A 13,452-nucleotide genomic window follows, 5' to 3' on the forward strand; every position below is an offset into this window, starting at 1 on the left:
AAATGATTCATAAATCCCAGCCTTTAAGAGAATTGCTAGACAGCAGATACTAAATTTTATTTTAAAAATAAAGAGATCAAAGTATTTTCTGCCAGGAGGGAGCCTGGATGTGTTCAACACCTGGAACAAAATCTTCATTCCTGTTTATCTTGGGCATACAAAAGAGCTGGAGAGGGACTTTTCACAAAGGCATATAGGACATGGGGGATTGGCGTCAAACTGAAGTAGGTTATATTTAGATTAGATACTGGGAAGAAATTTTTCCCTGTGAGGGTGCTGAGGCCCTGGCACAGGGTGCCCAGAGAAGCTGTGGCTGCCCCTGGATCCCTGGAAGTGCCCAAGGCCAGGTTGGACAGGGCTTGGAGCAGCCTGGGACAGTGGAAGGTGTCCCTGCCATGGCAGGGGTGGTAATGGATGGGCTTTAAAGTCCCTTCCAACCCAAACCAGTCTGCGATTCCATGATTCTACCTGGACAGCCTTTCTGTTCTGTGCACTGTCTTTTCAGGTCTTGAGACAGTCGGATGAGAGATGCACAAGGGGATGATTTTGTGTTGGACATCAATTACACAAACCTGAAGTTTATCTGTGCGCTACTCAGGGCTGAAAAAATACAACACTTGGAATTCCTCTATGGGCAACTCTCTAATGTCCCCAGTCACAGTTGCATGTGGTGCACAACTGCACATTTCAAGGGCAGTGGTATCCCTTAAAGAGCTCTGGCTCTTCAGCAGAATCTAATCAGCAGAATTGTGTCTCCTGTTCATCTGTCAAAGAGACCATGGTTCCTAAGCTCACGTGTCTGCGTTTGCACTTGGATATAATACTCCTCACTTCCCTTGCTAAGCTGCAGCAAATGGTCCCTGGCCCTTTAATGTATATTAAAAACAGTGAAATGGTGCTTAGGTACCCTCAGCCTGTCACAAACCAGAGCCAAACCCTGCAAAAAGGCATGAGGGAGAGGCTGAGCCTTCAGCCCAGCCAGCCTGGTCATAGCAGCTGTCACAGGAAGGATCCTCTTAGGAGTTCTTAAATCATTCTGTCTCACAAGGAAGTTGTTTGTGATTTGTGATGTGCATTTTCTTCCCTGAGGAGAAGAACTGACTTCCAGTGATCCTCCACTTAGTGGCTTTGTGCCCCCATCCAAGAAGAAGAGCCTCCTCAGGAGCAGCACTAAAAGAGTAAGGATAACCTTTTCTTCTACTCTTTATATACTCATCTATATATATATAGATGAATATATATTCAACAATTAAAAACGGTTGCATTTGTGCAATTCAAAGAATTGTGGAATACTTCTCATTCCTTTCTGTGGAAACAAAGTGGTGCTTAAGGGTCACAGTGACTTGATTCCTCATGGGCACAGGTGAGATCAGCACAGCTGGGGTGTTCCATCCATGCCTATGAGAGCCTGGGGATTTTTCAGTACTTGTCCTACCTGATGAAAGATAATTTAAATGCCAGGGAACAGGAGGCCAGGCTGTGCAGGTTAGGGAGCTGTAACACTGAGAGTGTTTGGGGGTAGGAAGCAGGGATGCAGCTGCAGAATGTTATGCAGTACTCTGCTTTAATGCCCAGGTTATCCAGGAGAAAACTGGCAGCAACCCAGGAGAGACAGAGCTGCTGCTGCTCCCCCTGGGCTCACACACCCAGCTCTGGCTGGTTCTGAATGGAGCTCCTTCCTGCTCTGGCACCCTCCTCCCCATGCCGTGTCCTGCAGTGGGAGGGGGAATTCTTGGAAGGACTGGTTGACTTGTACTAAATCCTGGCATAAAAGCCTGGTAGATGGTGGAATGTTGTGAGGACCAATGGAAGATGAGCATGTTTTGCTGCTGAGCTTTTAAAGAGTTTTGTGTAGAAAACCCTCAACTGTGGGAGCACAGAGGATCTAGTTTGAAAATCAGTGTGTGCTCTATGGTGGCTGAGTGAGAAACACAGCCTAGTAAGTCACAGATGATTTTTTTATCAAGCCTGTGGTGTTCTGTAGATGTCATCTTATCCCACATGCACCAGGGGATCTGTAATTTTTCCATTAATGTATAATCAGTTTTATTCAGCTGAAGTTCATACAAAGTAAAATGAATTCATTTTCTTACCAAGGTCATCCACTTTATCTGATGAATCTTACTATCTTTTGTTTGATAATAAATAATCATGCCCTGAAAGGAAGTACATTTTGGTGCTGGATAAATCTTGATGCTCTGACAACATAATTTCATATTGTGCTTAAAGGATTAAGATACTTCTAAAAGGAGACAATTCCTTGAGGTGAGAATTGGTATTCAACTGGAAGATCCCAGCTACTTGGTACAGAAATTTGAGATATTCTTTGGGAGTATTAAAAAAAAATATCCTTAGCAGGAAAAGGCCTTGTTTTGTTTTTCTGTTAAACCAGAGGCCTTTAGCAATACAGAAACTGTTCTCACACTGTTGTTGAAACTCAGTTGCTCCTAGTAAAACAAGTATGGTCGTTTTTTCAGTCAGTTTGTTTCCATTATAGTTTTCCTGAGCGAATGAAGTGTTGTTGAAGAGCTGGATTGCCAGTGGGAGGGATTTGTGCTTTATATGAGCACGAACAGTGTAACCATGCAGAGCAAATGCACCCATTGCATTGGTAACACATCCCCCATGCTGAAGACCCTTGGTCACATCAGTGGGGTCCAGTCTCAGTGGCCTCCTCAGCAGGAGAGAATGTTCTGGTTTGTTCTCCAACACACAGCTCATACCTGCTCAGAGCTGTCTTCTGGCCAGTTTCTTTGCCTTGCACAGAGAATGGAGCAGCCAGGAGGTTTCTGGCCCTGTTTAATTTCCCCATTCCTGATTGATAATTTTAGCACCAGCAGGAAAGCTGTTCTGGGCTCGCTGCCTGGAACGTCACATCCGGAGCCTGTGTTTGCTGGCGGCCCCAGAGCAGCCTCACAGGTATCCCACCTGCCAAGAATAAGAAAACAAGAGGAGTCAGATTAGTTTCCAGACTGAGTTTCCTGTCTTCCCTTTGGAGATCAGTCCACAGCACTGCCACGACATGCAGAATGTTCCCTAGCCCACCTGTGAAGGCTGGGAGAAGTGTTCCAGTGTGTGCTGCAAATTCCTGCTGGATGGAGTGAGTCCAAAGGTTGGCTCTCCACAGCCCACTGCTAATGTAGAAACCTGCTAAGAAAATGAAAAGCTGTGTTGTTCCAGGTGGAACTGCATCTCCTGCAGATGTTCCCTGGAATAAAACTTGCAGTTCCTCAGCTCTGCAGTAGGTTTGAAAAGCACAAGGTCAGTGATTAGGGTGTTAAGCATAAACTGGTTTTCACGTGCAGTTAGGCAGCTTCTCAACCCAGCTGTGATCTGAGGGTGTTTCACACTTCCCTGAAGCACTCCAGGGCCACCTCCAGAGCTGCAACACTAGGAGGGATCTGAGTCTTTAGGAGATTGCCTGGGAGCAGCTCCAGAGGAGCTGTCTTGCCATCCTTGATGTCTTTGGCAGCATGCCCCAAGCCTGACCTTGCCATCACCATAACCAGCCACAGGTAACTCAGCCCTCCCCAAAATTCTAGCCAAGGGTTCTGGAATGGTAATAAAAGTTGTGTTTCTTTTTTAAAATGGAGTGAAATTTACAAAAGAGGTTTCAGTAGCTTGCTCATAAATTCCTTTGAACTGGATGCCTACATTAGTTTTATTCTGTGGGGACCTCTTGTTGCAGAGCTGCTCTTCTCAGCTGTCATTGCCAGACAGTAAAAAGAAAGAAGAAAGGCTCATTACCCCTTCCTGAGTCATCCTCTTTCCTCTTACCCTGATTATAGTGAATTGAGTTCAATTCTGTTGAAGTGGAAGTTATAGTTTCCTAAAATTGTGGTGGGAGGCAGTAGATCAAGAGGCCAGCTATAGGCTGTGGCTAGACCACAGTAGGAAACGTGGTGAGATCTGAGGGTGATAATGTGCTGTGACACAAGTACAGCAGAATACAACACAACTGCCCTTTCTCCACAATGGGCTGGCTGTGAAAATGTGGAGGGAAAACAAAGCAGGAATGTTTGTCAGACCTGTCAGCTTGTCCTGTGGAAGACCTGAAGTCCATAAAGCTGATGATTGTCTTCAGGAGGCAGAGGTGGTATGTCCAGGCTGGGCCCACAGCACAGCAGTGCTGATAAACTGGGTTACTCCCTTCTTATTTTTCTGAGGAAGTGTTTGACGTCTGTAACCTAACACCTCTCTTTGTGTTCCTTTTGTGTCCTAGACCTCTCTCGGGCTGCTGGCTCAAGATTTCGGTGCCATGGTCAACAACCCCCACCTGAGTGATGTCCAGTTCCAGGTGGACAGCGGGGACATCCTCTATGCCCACCTGTTCGTGTTGTACGCGCGGTGTCCGGCGGCGGCTCAGGCTGTGAGTGCTGCTGGCATTCCTTCTGCTCCTGCTTTGGAGAGCCCAGACTGCCCCTTCCCACAGCCAGCCAGTGCCCCAAACCAGCACACAACACTGCTGGGCTTAATGGCAATGCCTCGGGACCTGCAGTGGTGTTTCAGCTTAGGAAACCAGAATAAATCCTGACAAAGTGGTGAAAGATGTGCTACTTTATCTTATTCAGGGAGGCTATGGGGAGTCAAGGATCCTTGCATTCCACCCATGAGCAATGAAGGAAGCTTTCAAAGTGCTTCTTGCCCTTGCATTTTTGTCCCTGTGCAAGCACAGACTGCCTTGTCCTTCTTGGTGTGTCCTGCCTGTCACCCAGGCTGGGAAGTGTGAGCAGGGAATAGGAAGTTTCTGGGAAGTACTTTAAAATAATCTACACAGAGGTTTTGTCACTCTTGCTTTGGAGGTACCTGCACTGACTGTGCTTTTTGCAAGGTTAGTGAAGGAGTTCTTGTGTTCCCAGGGCATTTTAAGCTGAATAGGTCCCAGCCTGCTCCCGTGCAGCTTCCAGATAAATTCAAAACAGACCAGATGAAGCTCATACAGAGAGGTGTGGATGGAAATTGGGCTGGGAAGTAATTTGATTGCAAAACTAAGCGGAGAACTCGAAGACCACCTTTTATGCATGTGACTGAGGCAAGTAGTTTAAACAAAGTTAGCAGCCATAGGGTCAGGAGGGACATGGCCCGTTCCGTAGGGAGCTCTGTGTAACTACCCCGCCTTGGCATCCCCGTCCCAGGGCTGGGCACGAGTGAATGGAAGGCGCTGATGAGAACAAGGGTGAATACAGGTGTTGTGTTGCTTTATTAGCAAACAGACTTTGCTTTCTCTGCCCCAGGTGCACAGCGAGGGGTTGGTGGTGGAGGAGGACGGGGCCGCGCCGACGCGCCGGGTGCTGCTGAGCGATGTGTCGGCCGAGGCTGTGGCTGCCTTCCTGCGGTACCTCTATGCTGCTGACACCAACTTCCCTGCTGGGCTGCGGCCCCAGCTGCAGGCTCTGGCTGCCAGGTGTGTACCCTGAGCATGTTTTGGACTCCCTCAGGCTTTCAGCCACACAGACCCCAGTTTGAGATCTTTTGTTGCAATTTTAGGAGCTTACAAGTTCCATGGTGCTTTGCTACATCTTAAATAGAACTTGCCCATAAGGACATGCTGCTCTCAGTCGAAAAACTGTATGAGAGTTCCTGTGTTCAGAATATTCTCTGCAGACTTTGGCTGAGTTTTGTCTCAGGATGTCTGTTGGCAGCTGACGTTGAAGATGATGAGCACAACTTCTGTTATGTGATTCTCACTTCATCTGAACAATGCTTGTAGAATGTATTGGATGCTCAGGCTTTAATGTGTTGTGTCAGCCATGCTCTCAGGCATGGTCCTAGGCATGCACTGAGAGCTTGAAACAGGAGCAGTTTTTGAGATATGGGTGGGACATGGTTGGGGCTTGCCAAATGTATATAGAGAGGTATCCTGTCACTCAAAAAAGCCAGGAATCTTGCACATAGCAGATATTATCCAGCCCCAGCCATTCCATGGGGGGACTTTCCCATTGCCAAGGGGATTTAGTGTAGTCAGTCTCAAACACAGAAAAGGAAGAATGTGCCTGATACTTTCATGTGAGTGACCTGGAAAAGGGTATTTGGAATTTCAGGAGTACACTGGATCTTGTGCATCTTAGGAAATTCAACTTAAGATCCTCATGTAAATTCCTTACAAAGCTCACAAAAGTGATCTGACAGCCAAATAGGGAAGGAATACTGGAGGAGAAAATACTAATTTACTATTGTATCCTTGCAGGTTTCATGTTAGGGAACTGATGGCAGAGCGTGAAAGCAGCACTGGAGAGAGCCAGGTGTCCTCTGGAGTGGATTCAGAAGATGATCTTATCTCTGTGAGGGATGATGAAGATTGTGAGGACAGAGCTGAGAACTTCCAAGACCTCTTGAAGTCAGTGTGGGTGGGTGAAGATGAGGAAGAAGTAGCTATGCTGAGCCCTGAGTGCCAGAAGGAGGATGACAGTGAGGTGGGAGAACAAGAGCTGGAGGAAATCTATGAGTTTGCTGCAACTCAGAGAAAGATGGCTCAGGGTGAAAGAGAGGTGAGCAAGGGAACACACTGCAGCATGTGCAGTGACACTGAGGCAGTCCAAGGTACAAACCAGCAAACTGAGCAGGAAGAGGTAAAGAGACCTGAATCTGCTTCAGTAAGCTACAGCCTCAAAGATCTGAGGGATGGCAACAGGGTGGAAAGATCTGAATGTGATTTGTCTGCACAAGAAGAGAAGATGCAGAATATAAATAGGTGCAAGAGCATGAATGATCCACAGACCACTATTGTGCCTCGCCACAGTGAACCTCAGAAATGGGATGGAACATCCCATGGTGCTAATGAAGGAGGGGCTTTTGGGAGATGTGAGGATGTGAAGGATTCCAGGTCACCTCAGGTCTCACATGTCAAGGCAGATCACTGTGAAGAGCAGTTTCCTGGTTTCCAGGGTGATACTGGTCTAAATGACAGCTATGAACGTTTGTTTTCTGCCTCTCAGAGATATCACTGCGAGCCTTCCCCAGTGAAAGAAGTTACCAAAGAATCAGGAAAGTCCCCTAGTGAAAAACATGTTGGTCTTAATGATTCAGTTCTGTTCAGCAAGTCACAAAAAGACCGCACTCCATGTAAGAATGGATTTTGTAGGAGTCCAACTCCCCAGCCTTATGTGTCCCTTTTTCCTGCTCTTGGCTCTTCACCTGCATCTCCAAAATCAGAGGGAAAGTTTGCCAGAGAACATGTGTCAACACCAAAGCAAAACAAAAAGGAAAAATCATCCCCATCTGATGAAATACGCTCCCAGAAAGCCAAGGAGCTGGGTGCTGCATCAAAAAATGAGATCACAGTTTCTCCAGCAGAGCTTCCTCACAGTGAATCAAACAAGCACACACATGTCCCAGTGTTGTCATCACCAGGCAGGACTCAGGATGCTGCAGCTCAGGGGATCAAGGAGGGTGATGTTATTGTTTTATCTTCTTCTGATGATGAAATGGAGTTACAACAAGGCAGAAAGTTGCCAGAGTCTGACTCTGCTCTGAAGAAAGTGGAAGTCCCTGGGCATCTGAAGTGTACAGACATGGAACAAGGTCCTGAGATACCGAAACCTGATCATAATTCATCAGTCCCTGAAACAGAGCAGAGATCAGCCCAGGTCTCATGTGGTAATACAGACACAGTGTGTGTAAGTCGTGATGTAAAGGTGGCCCCTGAATTTCCTCTCAGCAGACAAACAGGTGCTTGTACAGAGATCAAACAGAGTCCAAACCCGAGCCCTGGGAAAAGGCTCAGTTATGAAATGTCTCCTGGCACAGACAGCTCCTGGCTTGTGCCAGGAACACCAGTTCTGAGCAAAAGCAGAAGCTTCTCAACACAGACTCAGGTCACAAGTGTTAATTCTTTAAAGGGTGCAGGATCTAAACTCAGCACAAAGAACTTAGCATCAGGTAATAGAAACCATGAGATGGCTGGAAATTTAATAAAAGGTCTTGAAACAACGTTATCAGACAAACATTTGCCTCTGGAGAACTTGGCCAGTGGAAGGAGCCCACCCAGCAGCCCAGCAGCAGAATCCTTTTCCAAGAACCCCCTTCCAGTTTCTCCACTAGATCCAGTTCTCCTCTCTCCTGGCCACACCAACATGGAAAGCAAATGTGCCAGTATTTCAGGTTTACCCACAGTGCTGCCTCCGTGCCAGGAGCAGCCACTGGAAGATAAAATCAACATCAGTGTGGTTGAGCTGGAGGACAGTGACAGGGAAGTAAGTCTGCCTTCTCTGGGTAGCAGTGTCCTGCTGTGTGAGGAGCCCCCAATCCCTGTTGATGACTGCTGGCACGTTGGGTATCTGTCACCAGCCAGAGGTGACTGCCGTGACTCCAGGCAGGTCAGCCCTGCAAAGACCAGCACGGCCAGCACCCCCAGCCCTGGCTCTTGGCAGGAGCAGGGGGAGAGCCCAGTCCAGGTGCAGGGAATTAAGGGCAGCACCCCTCTCCAAGGAGGTCCTGCTGGCAGGAGAACAACTTTGCACTGCCCTGAGAAGAGCCCTATTGAGCCATGTTCACCAGTGGGCAGCAGAGCCAGTTACCTGGACTCCAAACTCTGGGATGACTGGAATGGAGAAGAGAAGGAAGATGAACTTCCAGAGATTCTTCCTCTATCTCAGAGGTTGGCAGCTGCAGCAGGGGCTGGTCTGACAGATCCTGTCAAGACTCCTGGTGAGAGCTTGTATTGATACTAGATTTATTGGGCTAGGTTAAACTGCTTTTAGTGATTATCTTACCTGTGATGCACTTGACACACTGAAAGGGTCTTTGGGCTTTTTGATGCAAAGCAGTTGGCAGGGCCAGGCACAAAGAAGGTGCAGGCATTTGCTGTAGGAAAGAACCTGTCTAAATGTGGGATTCCTGGAGTGTTTCATTGTCACCAGTCCTTTGGTAGTGACAGTACTCCTTGCAGAAGCTGTGGGTTCATGGATAGAGAAAAAACAACCAAAGCAGAACAAAACACAGGCCTGCTTGCCAGTGGATTGATGTAACTGATGTTGCAGTATCTAATTAAATAATTATGCCATACTAAATGGCATAATTATTTAATTAATACTAAACTCTCGTTTAAAGTTTAAGGGGTGATTAGAACATGATATGTGAGACTGGCTGTGCTTCACAGTATCAGTAAACTGGTATCATTAAATCCATATCTAACTCCAGACCCCAGTAGCTTGATTTGCTCAATTTTTTTATGCATCTTGTCTCTGTTATGAAATTTGCTTCCTGGGAGAAGGACCACTGCACAGAATTTGGTAAACATGTTTTTAACTGCTTTCTAAATACTGCCAGTTCTAGCAAAGCCCTGAATGGCCTCATTTTCAGATGTGACATATGTCCCAGTTTAAACTGTTTTCTGATGTAAAGTCAATGAAAACCAAGTATCCCGATTAAGGAGGGGGGGAAAGTGCTGACTGTTCTATCCAATATGAAGCTGAGTAATAACTAAAGCAGCTTATAAGGAAGTATTAAACAATTATTAGATAATACTAGATTTCTGCCACTAAGAGGAGAAGATACCAGCCATTTTAAGTCCTTTCTGTACTGATTCTCATCAGAGTAATTTCATTCTGCTGCAGAACCTTCCTGTCAGGAGAACAACAGGTCCCCCAGCACTCCAGTGACACCCATGCCAGCTTATTCCATCATGGAGACCCCGCAGCTGAAGAAGGAGCTGAGCAGGTGAGCATTACCTCCCCCAGGATGGCTCTTTACAAGAGGTACCTGCTGGCAGGCAGTGTGAAAGAAGGGGAGCCATGGTGAAGCTCCAGCCAGGGCTTTCTGAGATCATGTCACATTCTTCCAGCTGCACTTCCTGGCCTGAACCTCTTGCTGAGCTGTGACAATGGAAGGCGTCGTGTTTCTGTTAACTTAAACTCCCGCCTTCTCTTCCTCTTTCAGATTCGGTGTCCGTGCTCTCCCAAAACGCCAGATGGTGATGAAGCTGAAGGAGATATTCCAGTACACTCACCAGGATGGGGACTCTGACTTTGAGGATGAAATCTCCCATTCCCAGCCCCTTCCACAGAAGTCCCCGGCCAAACGGCCGAGGCAGCTGAAGGCAGGCCGGGCTGCGGGCGGGAGTCGCACCGGCGCCCTCAGGGTTGTGGGCAAGAGGAAGCAGCTTGCCAAGGCTTCTGCAGTGCTCCCTAGGGGTGAGGCTGATGGTGCATCCCATGGAACAGGCTGTGCCGCACCCAAGGACAGAACTAAAGTGACACATCACCCAGAAGGAGCCAAAGAGCAGGAAAGGCCATCCGCGTGCCTGGCAGCTGATGGCAAGGAGCTCCCGGCATCCCAGGAATCGGCATGTTCTTCGGTGGATGGAAGTGACATCTCCTTTGGTTCACAGAGGTGAGGCAGTGAAGTCCTAGACAAAACACTCAGGGGTGCAGGACAGAGATGAGGTAGGAATGAGGCAAACAGAGGTGACAGTCCCTGTGGCCTTTAGTTGCCTTGCCACCTCCTCGAGTGTGTCACGTGGAGGTCAGCACACTCCTACAAAAGAAACAAGCTTTGGCTTTTCAGTCTAATTCCCACTGAACTATTCTCAGAACATAAAAGGGCTGCTTATGAGCAAGGCCCAAATCTGGTATGCCTGGTCTGCAGGTCAGTGACACAGAGCACTCCATGCTGCCTGAGAACCTGCAGCTGGAGTTGGGAGAGGACAGCACAGTACCCCTTGGCAGAACCTGCCAGGAGCCAGAAATTCCATACAGCTCTGGGCTGGGTGAGTTGGACCAGCACTGTCCTGGGTGGGATGGGAAGTTTGCAGAAGCCCTGCCATGTTATGCCTCATTAATTTTGTGGGTGCTGGTAGTGCAGGGTCTGTGATCCCAGAGGGAAGTCATAGGGCTTCACGATCAGGGATTTCAGGAGCTCTGGTCCTGTCCTTGTTGGCCTGTTCTTTCCTTGACCTCTGGTCTGTTTCGTCCTGCTTTTAGTTCCTTTGTGAATGGATTTGAAACCTGTGCTTTTACATCTGAGGAGGAGGAAGAGGAATTTCCAGCATCTCAAGCAGCAGCTCGGGAAGAGGAAAAGCTGGAGGCAGTCAGGTGCTACATCCGCTCAAACACGGCCCTGTACAACAGGATTCTCTTCTATGAGCCCATCGAGCTGGCTGATCTGCATGCAGAGCTCAAACAGAATGGTATTAAAATTTCTAAGACAAAGCTGCTGGACTTTCTGGATTCTCAGTGCATCACATCTACCATGGCCAGAGCCCGGAAAGAGCAGGAACAGAAAAGGAAGGAGAGCAGAAAACAGAGAAGGCGATACCGAGTGAAGCCCACCCCTACCTGCTGAAAATCCTGTACGGGGAGGCCTTGCTGCCCAGCTGGAAAGCCCGTTCCCAGCTGCTGCTCCAGCCGCAGGCGATGGGTGGAGCACTGCTGCTCCTCGTGGCCTGATCTCAGGTGACATCCCGGAGAACGGGCCTGAGCCCCACTCCCGTTCCGGGCCATCTGCTCTGGCTGCACAAAGGACCCGTGGCTGCCCTGCCTTCAGCACACAGCTCAACGTCTTTTCACCCAGTTTGACTCTTGTGCCTTTTCTTTCCATTTTTCTAATAGATCTTAGGTCCCCCCCACTTTTCTTTGTGCTGGTGCTTCCCTCAGTGCCAGGACCTATTCCCTGGATTTGGGCAGTGAAATGCTTCACCCTTCACGTTCCAGGATCCAATCCACTCTGTCAAGCTCTGCCTGTTTACACTTCTGTGACTTCCATCTTCACTTCTTCAGCACAGTTTGCACTGCTGATTTTTAAGGCAGGGAATGCTGTGGAAATACATAAAAGGCTTTTTTTCTTGCTTCACTTGGCAATCTCTACTAAAACTCCTAAATCTGTGTTTCTGAAATGGCTGCAGAACAGGGCAGAGGTTTGTTCTGTTCCCTTTGTGACACCTCCCAAAAGTGCCCCTGATACCCCATGTTGTGGGAAAGCCCCCAGCAGAGATGTCTTTAAGAAAATATTTAAGTGAGCACTGGAACTTTTCAGCACTTCTCACAGCTTGAGCTAAACCTACTGCTTGGATCAGTCCCATTGCCAAACTGGACCGGTTCCAGTTGTAAAATGTCTGGGACTCCTGGAGAAGTCTTGGACCCTAAATTGTTGTATTTTATATATTGACCTTCATAACAACTTCTCACTTCTGTCTGTTCTGGCAGTTCTGAGTGTGCAAAGGCTCACTGAAAAACAGGGACACAACACAAAAAGAGGGCAGATTTTTAGATATCTTTGTATGTTGGACTTTGTTTTCTTTTTTTGATACAGAATTTCCTTTTGATTTACATTATATACAATAAACAATTTAAATCCTGTCCATTCTCAAATGGAACAGTAAACAAATACAGGATTGTATAGAAAACATGAGCTTCATTGAACTAGACTACTCTTCCCAGCTTCAACTAGGGTGTGAGAACATGACTGGGAAGCCTATGCCTAAAAAAAACTAAACTTGAACTCTTTGAAAAACTTCAACTAGAGGTGGAGAAGACTTTGGGGAAACCTATTTTTCCTAATAACAAAGGGGTTCCTAACACCTGTGTGTGGGAATGTCGCAGTGCCCAGCTCAGCACTGGTCATACATTCCCTGCCACGTCCAGCCAGCCCAGAGATGAGCTGGAGCTGGAGTGTCAGAGGAGAGGCGAGAAGTGCAGCCTCCTCCTCTCCTGAGTGCCAGGCTGCCTTGGCCTCTTCCCTCTGGGCTCTGCCTCTGCCGGGAGCTGTGGCGCAGGCAGCGCCTCGTCAGGGCCCGCTTCTCCAGCAGCAGCCGCAGCAGCTCCTGGCAGCAGCCGCGGCCCCGGCAGCACGGCCAGAGGCGCTCCGGCTCCTCTCCTGCAGCGCAGCACAGGGAGCCGTGGAAGGGGCATAGGGCCTCGGGGCTGAGCCCTCCGGCGCTGCCTTTGCCTCTCCTGCACAGAGAGCCTCGGGCCCGGCCGGGCTGCCCCGGGCCGAGGCTGCAGCAAGCAGAGCTCCGGCCGCCCCTGCCGGGGCTCCCTGGGGCTCAGCCGGGCCCCGTTCCTGCCCGGCCGCGGGCTCAGCCCCGCTCTGCCCCCGCGCCTCGGCCCGAGGGCTGCCCCGGGGGCCCAGCGCCCTCGGGCCCAGCCGGCTCCGCTCCCCCGCGGGGCGCTCAGCCCTCGCCCTGCACCCTCCTGGCCCGAGGCCCTGGCGGCTCCCCCGGGCCGGGCCCACCGGCCCCAGCCCCTCCCTCACCTCTCCGCAGTGGCTCCCTCATGGGCGCCACGTCCTGTCCCGCTGTTCCAGGAGCTCGGGAAGCGCATCCCAGGCCCCCGAGTCCCCGGCAGCGGGGCTGGAAGGCTCCAGTGGCTGCACCGAGAGCAGCAGCACCGAGAGCTGCAGCAGCCGGGAGAGCCCCTGGCTGCCCATGGTGCTGCTCAAGGCCAAGCTGCCACCCTCAGCAGGCTCTGCCCGTCCTTCCCAGCCCACTTCTGCCTGGCCTCTGGGCACGGCGACGGG

At 49.4% G+C, this 13,452-nt stretch overlaps 1 protein-coding gene and 1 long non-coding RNA gene across 9 annotated transcripts in view; one reads left to right on the forward strand and one right to left on the reverse strand.

Annotated features, from left to right (window-relative positions):
* The window catches only part of SLX4 (SLX4 structure-specific endonuclease subunit), a 28,160-nt gene extending 15,863 nt beyond the window's left edge, over positions 1-12,297 (forward strand). For 5 of the 8 annotated variants that reach the window (XM_053991668.1, XM_053991675.1, XM_053991671.1 and 2 more), the window contains exons 10-16: positions 1,090-1,178; positions 4,223-4,369; positions 5,235-5,404; positions 6,188-8,646; positions 9,555-9,657; positions 9,877-10,329; positions 10,920-12,297. In XM_053991668.1, coding sequence (XP_053847643.1) covers positions 1,090-1,178; positions 4,223-4,369; positions 5,235-5,404; positions 6,188-8,646; positions 9,555-9,657; positions 9,877-10,329; positions 10,920-11,280 — 3,782 coding nt within the window. In that variant the 3' untranslated portion in view covers positions 11,281-12,297. Of the gene's footprint in view, positions 1-1,089; positions 1,179-4,222; positions 4,370-5,234; positions 5,405-6,187; positions 8,647-9,554; positions 9,658-9,876; positions 10,330-10,584; positions 10,706-10,919 lie in introns of all 8 variants that reach the window. The other 3 variants (XM_053991674.1, XM_053991672.1, XM_053991673.1) reach the window with 3 other exon arrangements.
* LOC128815193 (uncharacterized) lies at positions 11,653-13,441 on the reverse strand. The gene is made up of 2 exons (XR_008439576.1): positions 13,189-13,441; positions 11,653-11,750 (listed from the first exon to the last, which is right to left on the reverse strand). It is a non-coding gene; the product is annotated as an uncharacterized LOC128815193 (long non-coding RNA).
* Between the last annotated feature and the right edge of the window lie 11 nt (positions 13,442-13,452).

This window comes from Vidua macroura, chromosome 16 (genome assembly GCF_024509145.1).
Source record: "Vidua macroura isolate BioBank_ID:100142 chromosome 16, ASM2450914v1, whole genome shotgun sequence".
NCBI lineage: Eukaryota > Metazoa > Chordata > Aves > Passeriformes > Viduidae > Vidua > Vidua macroura.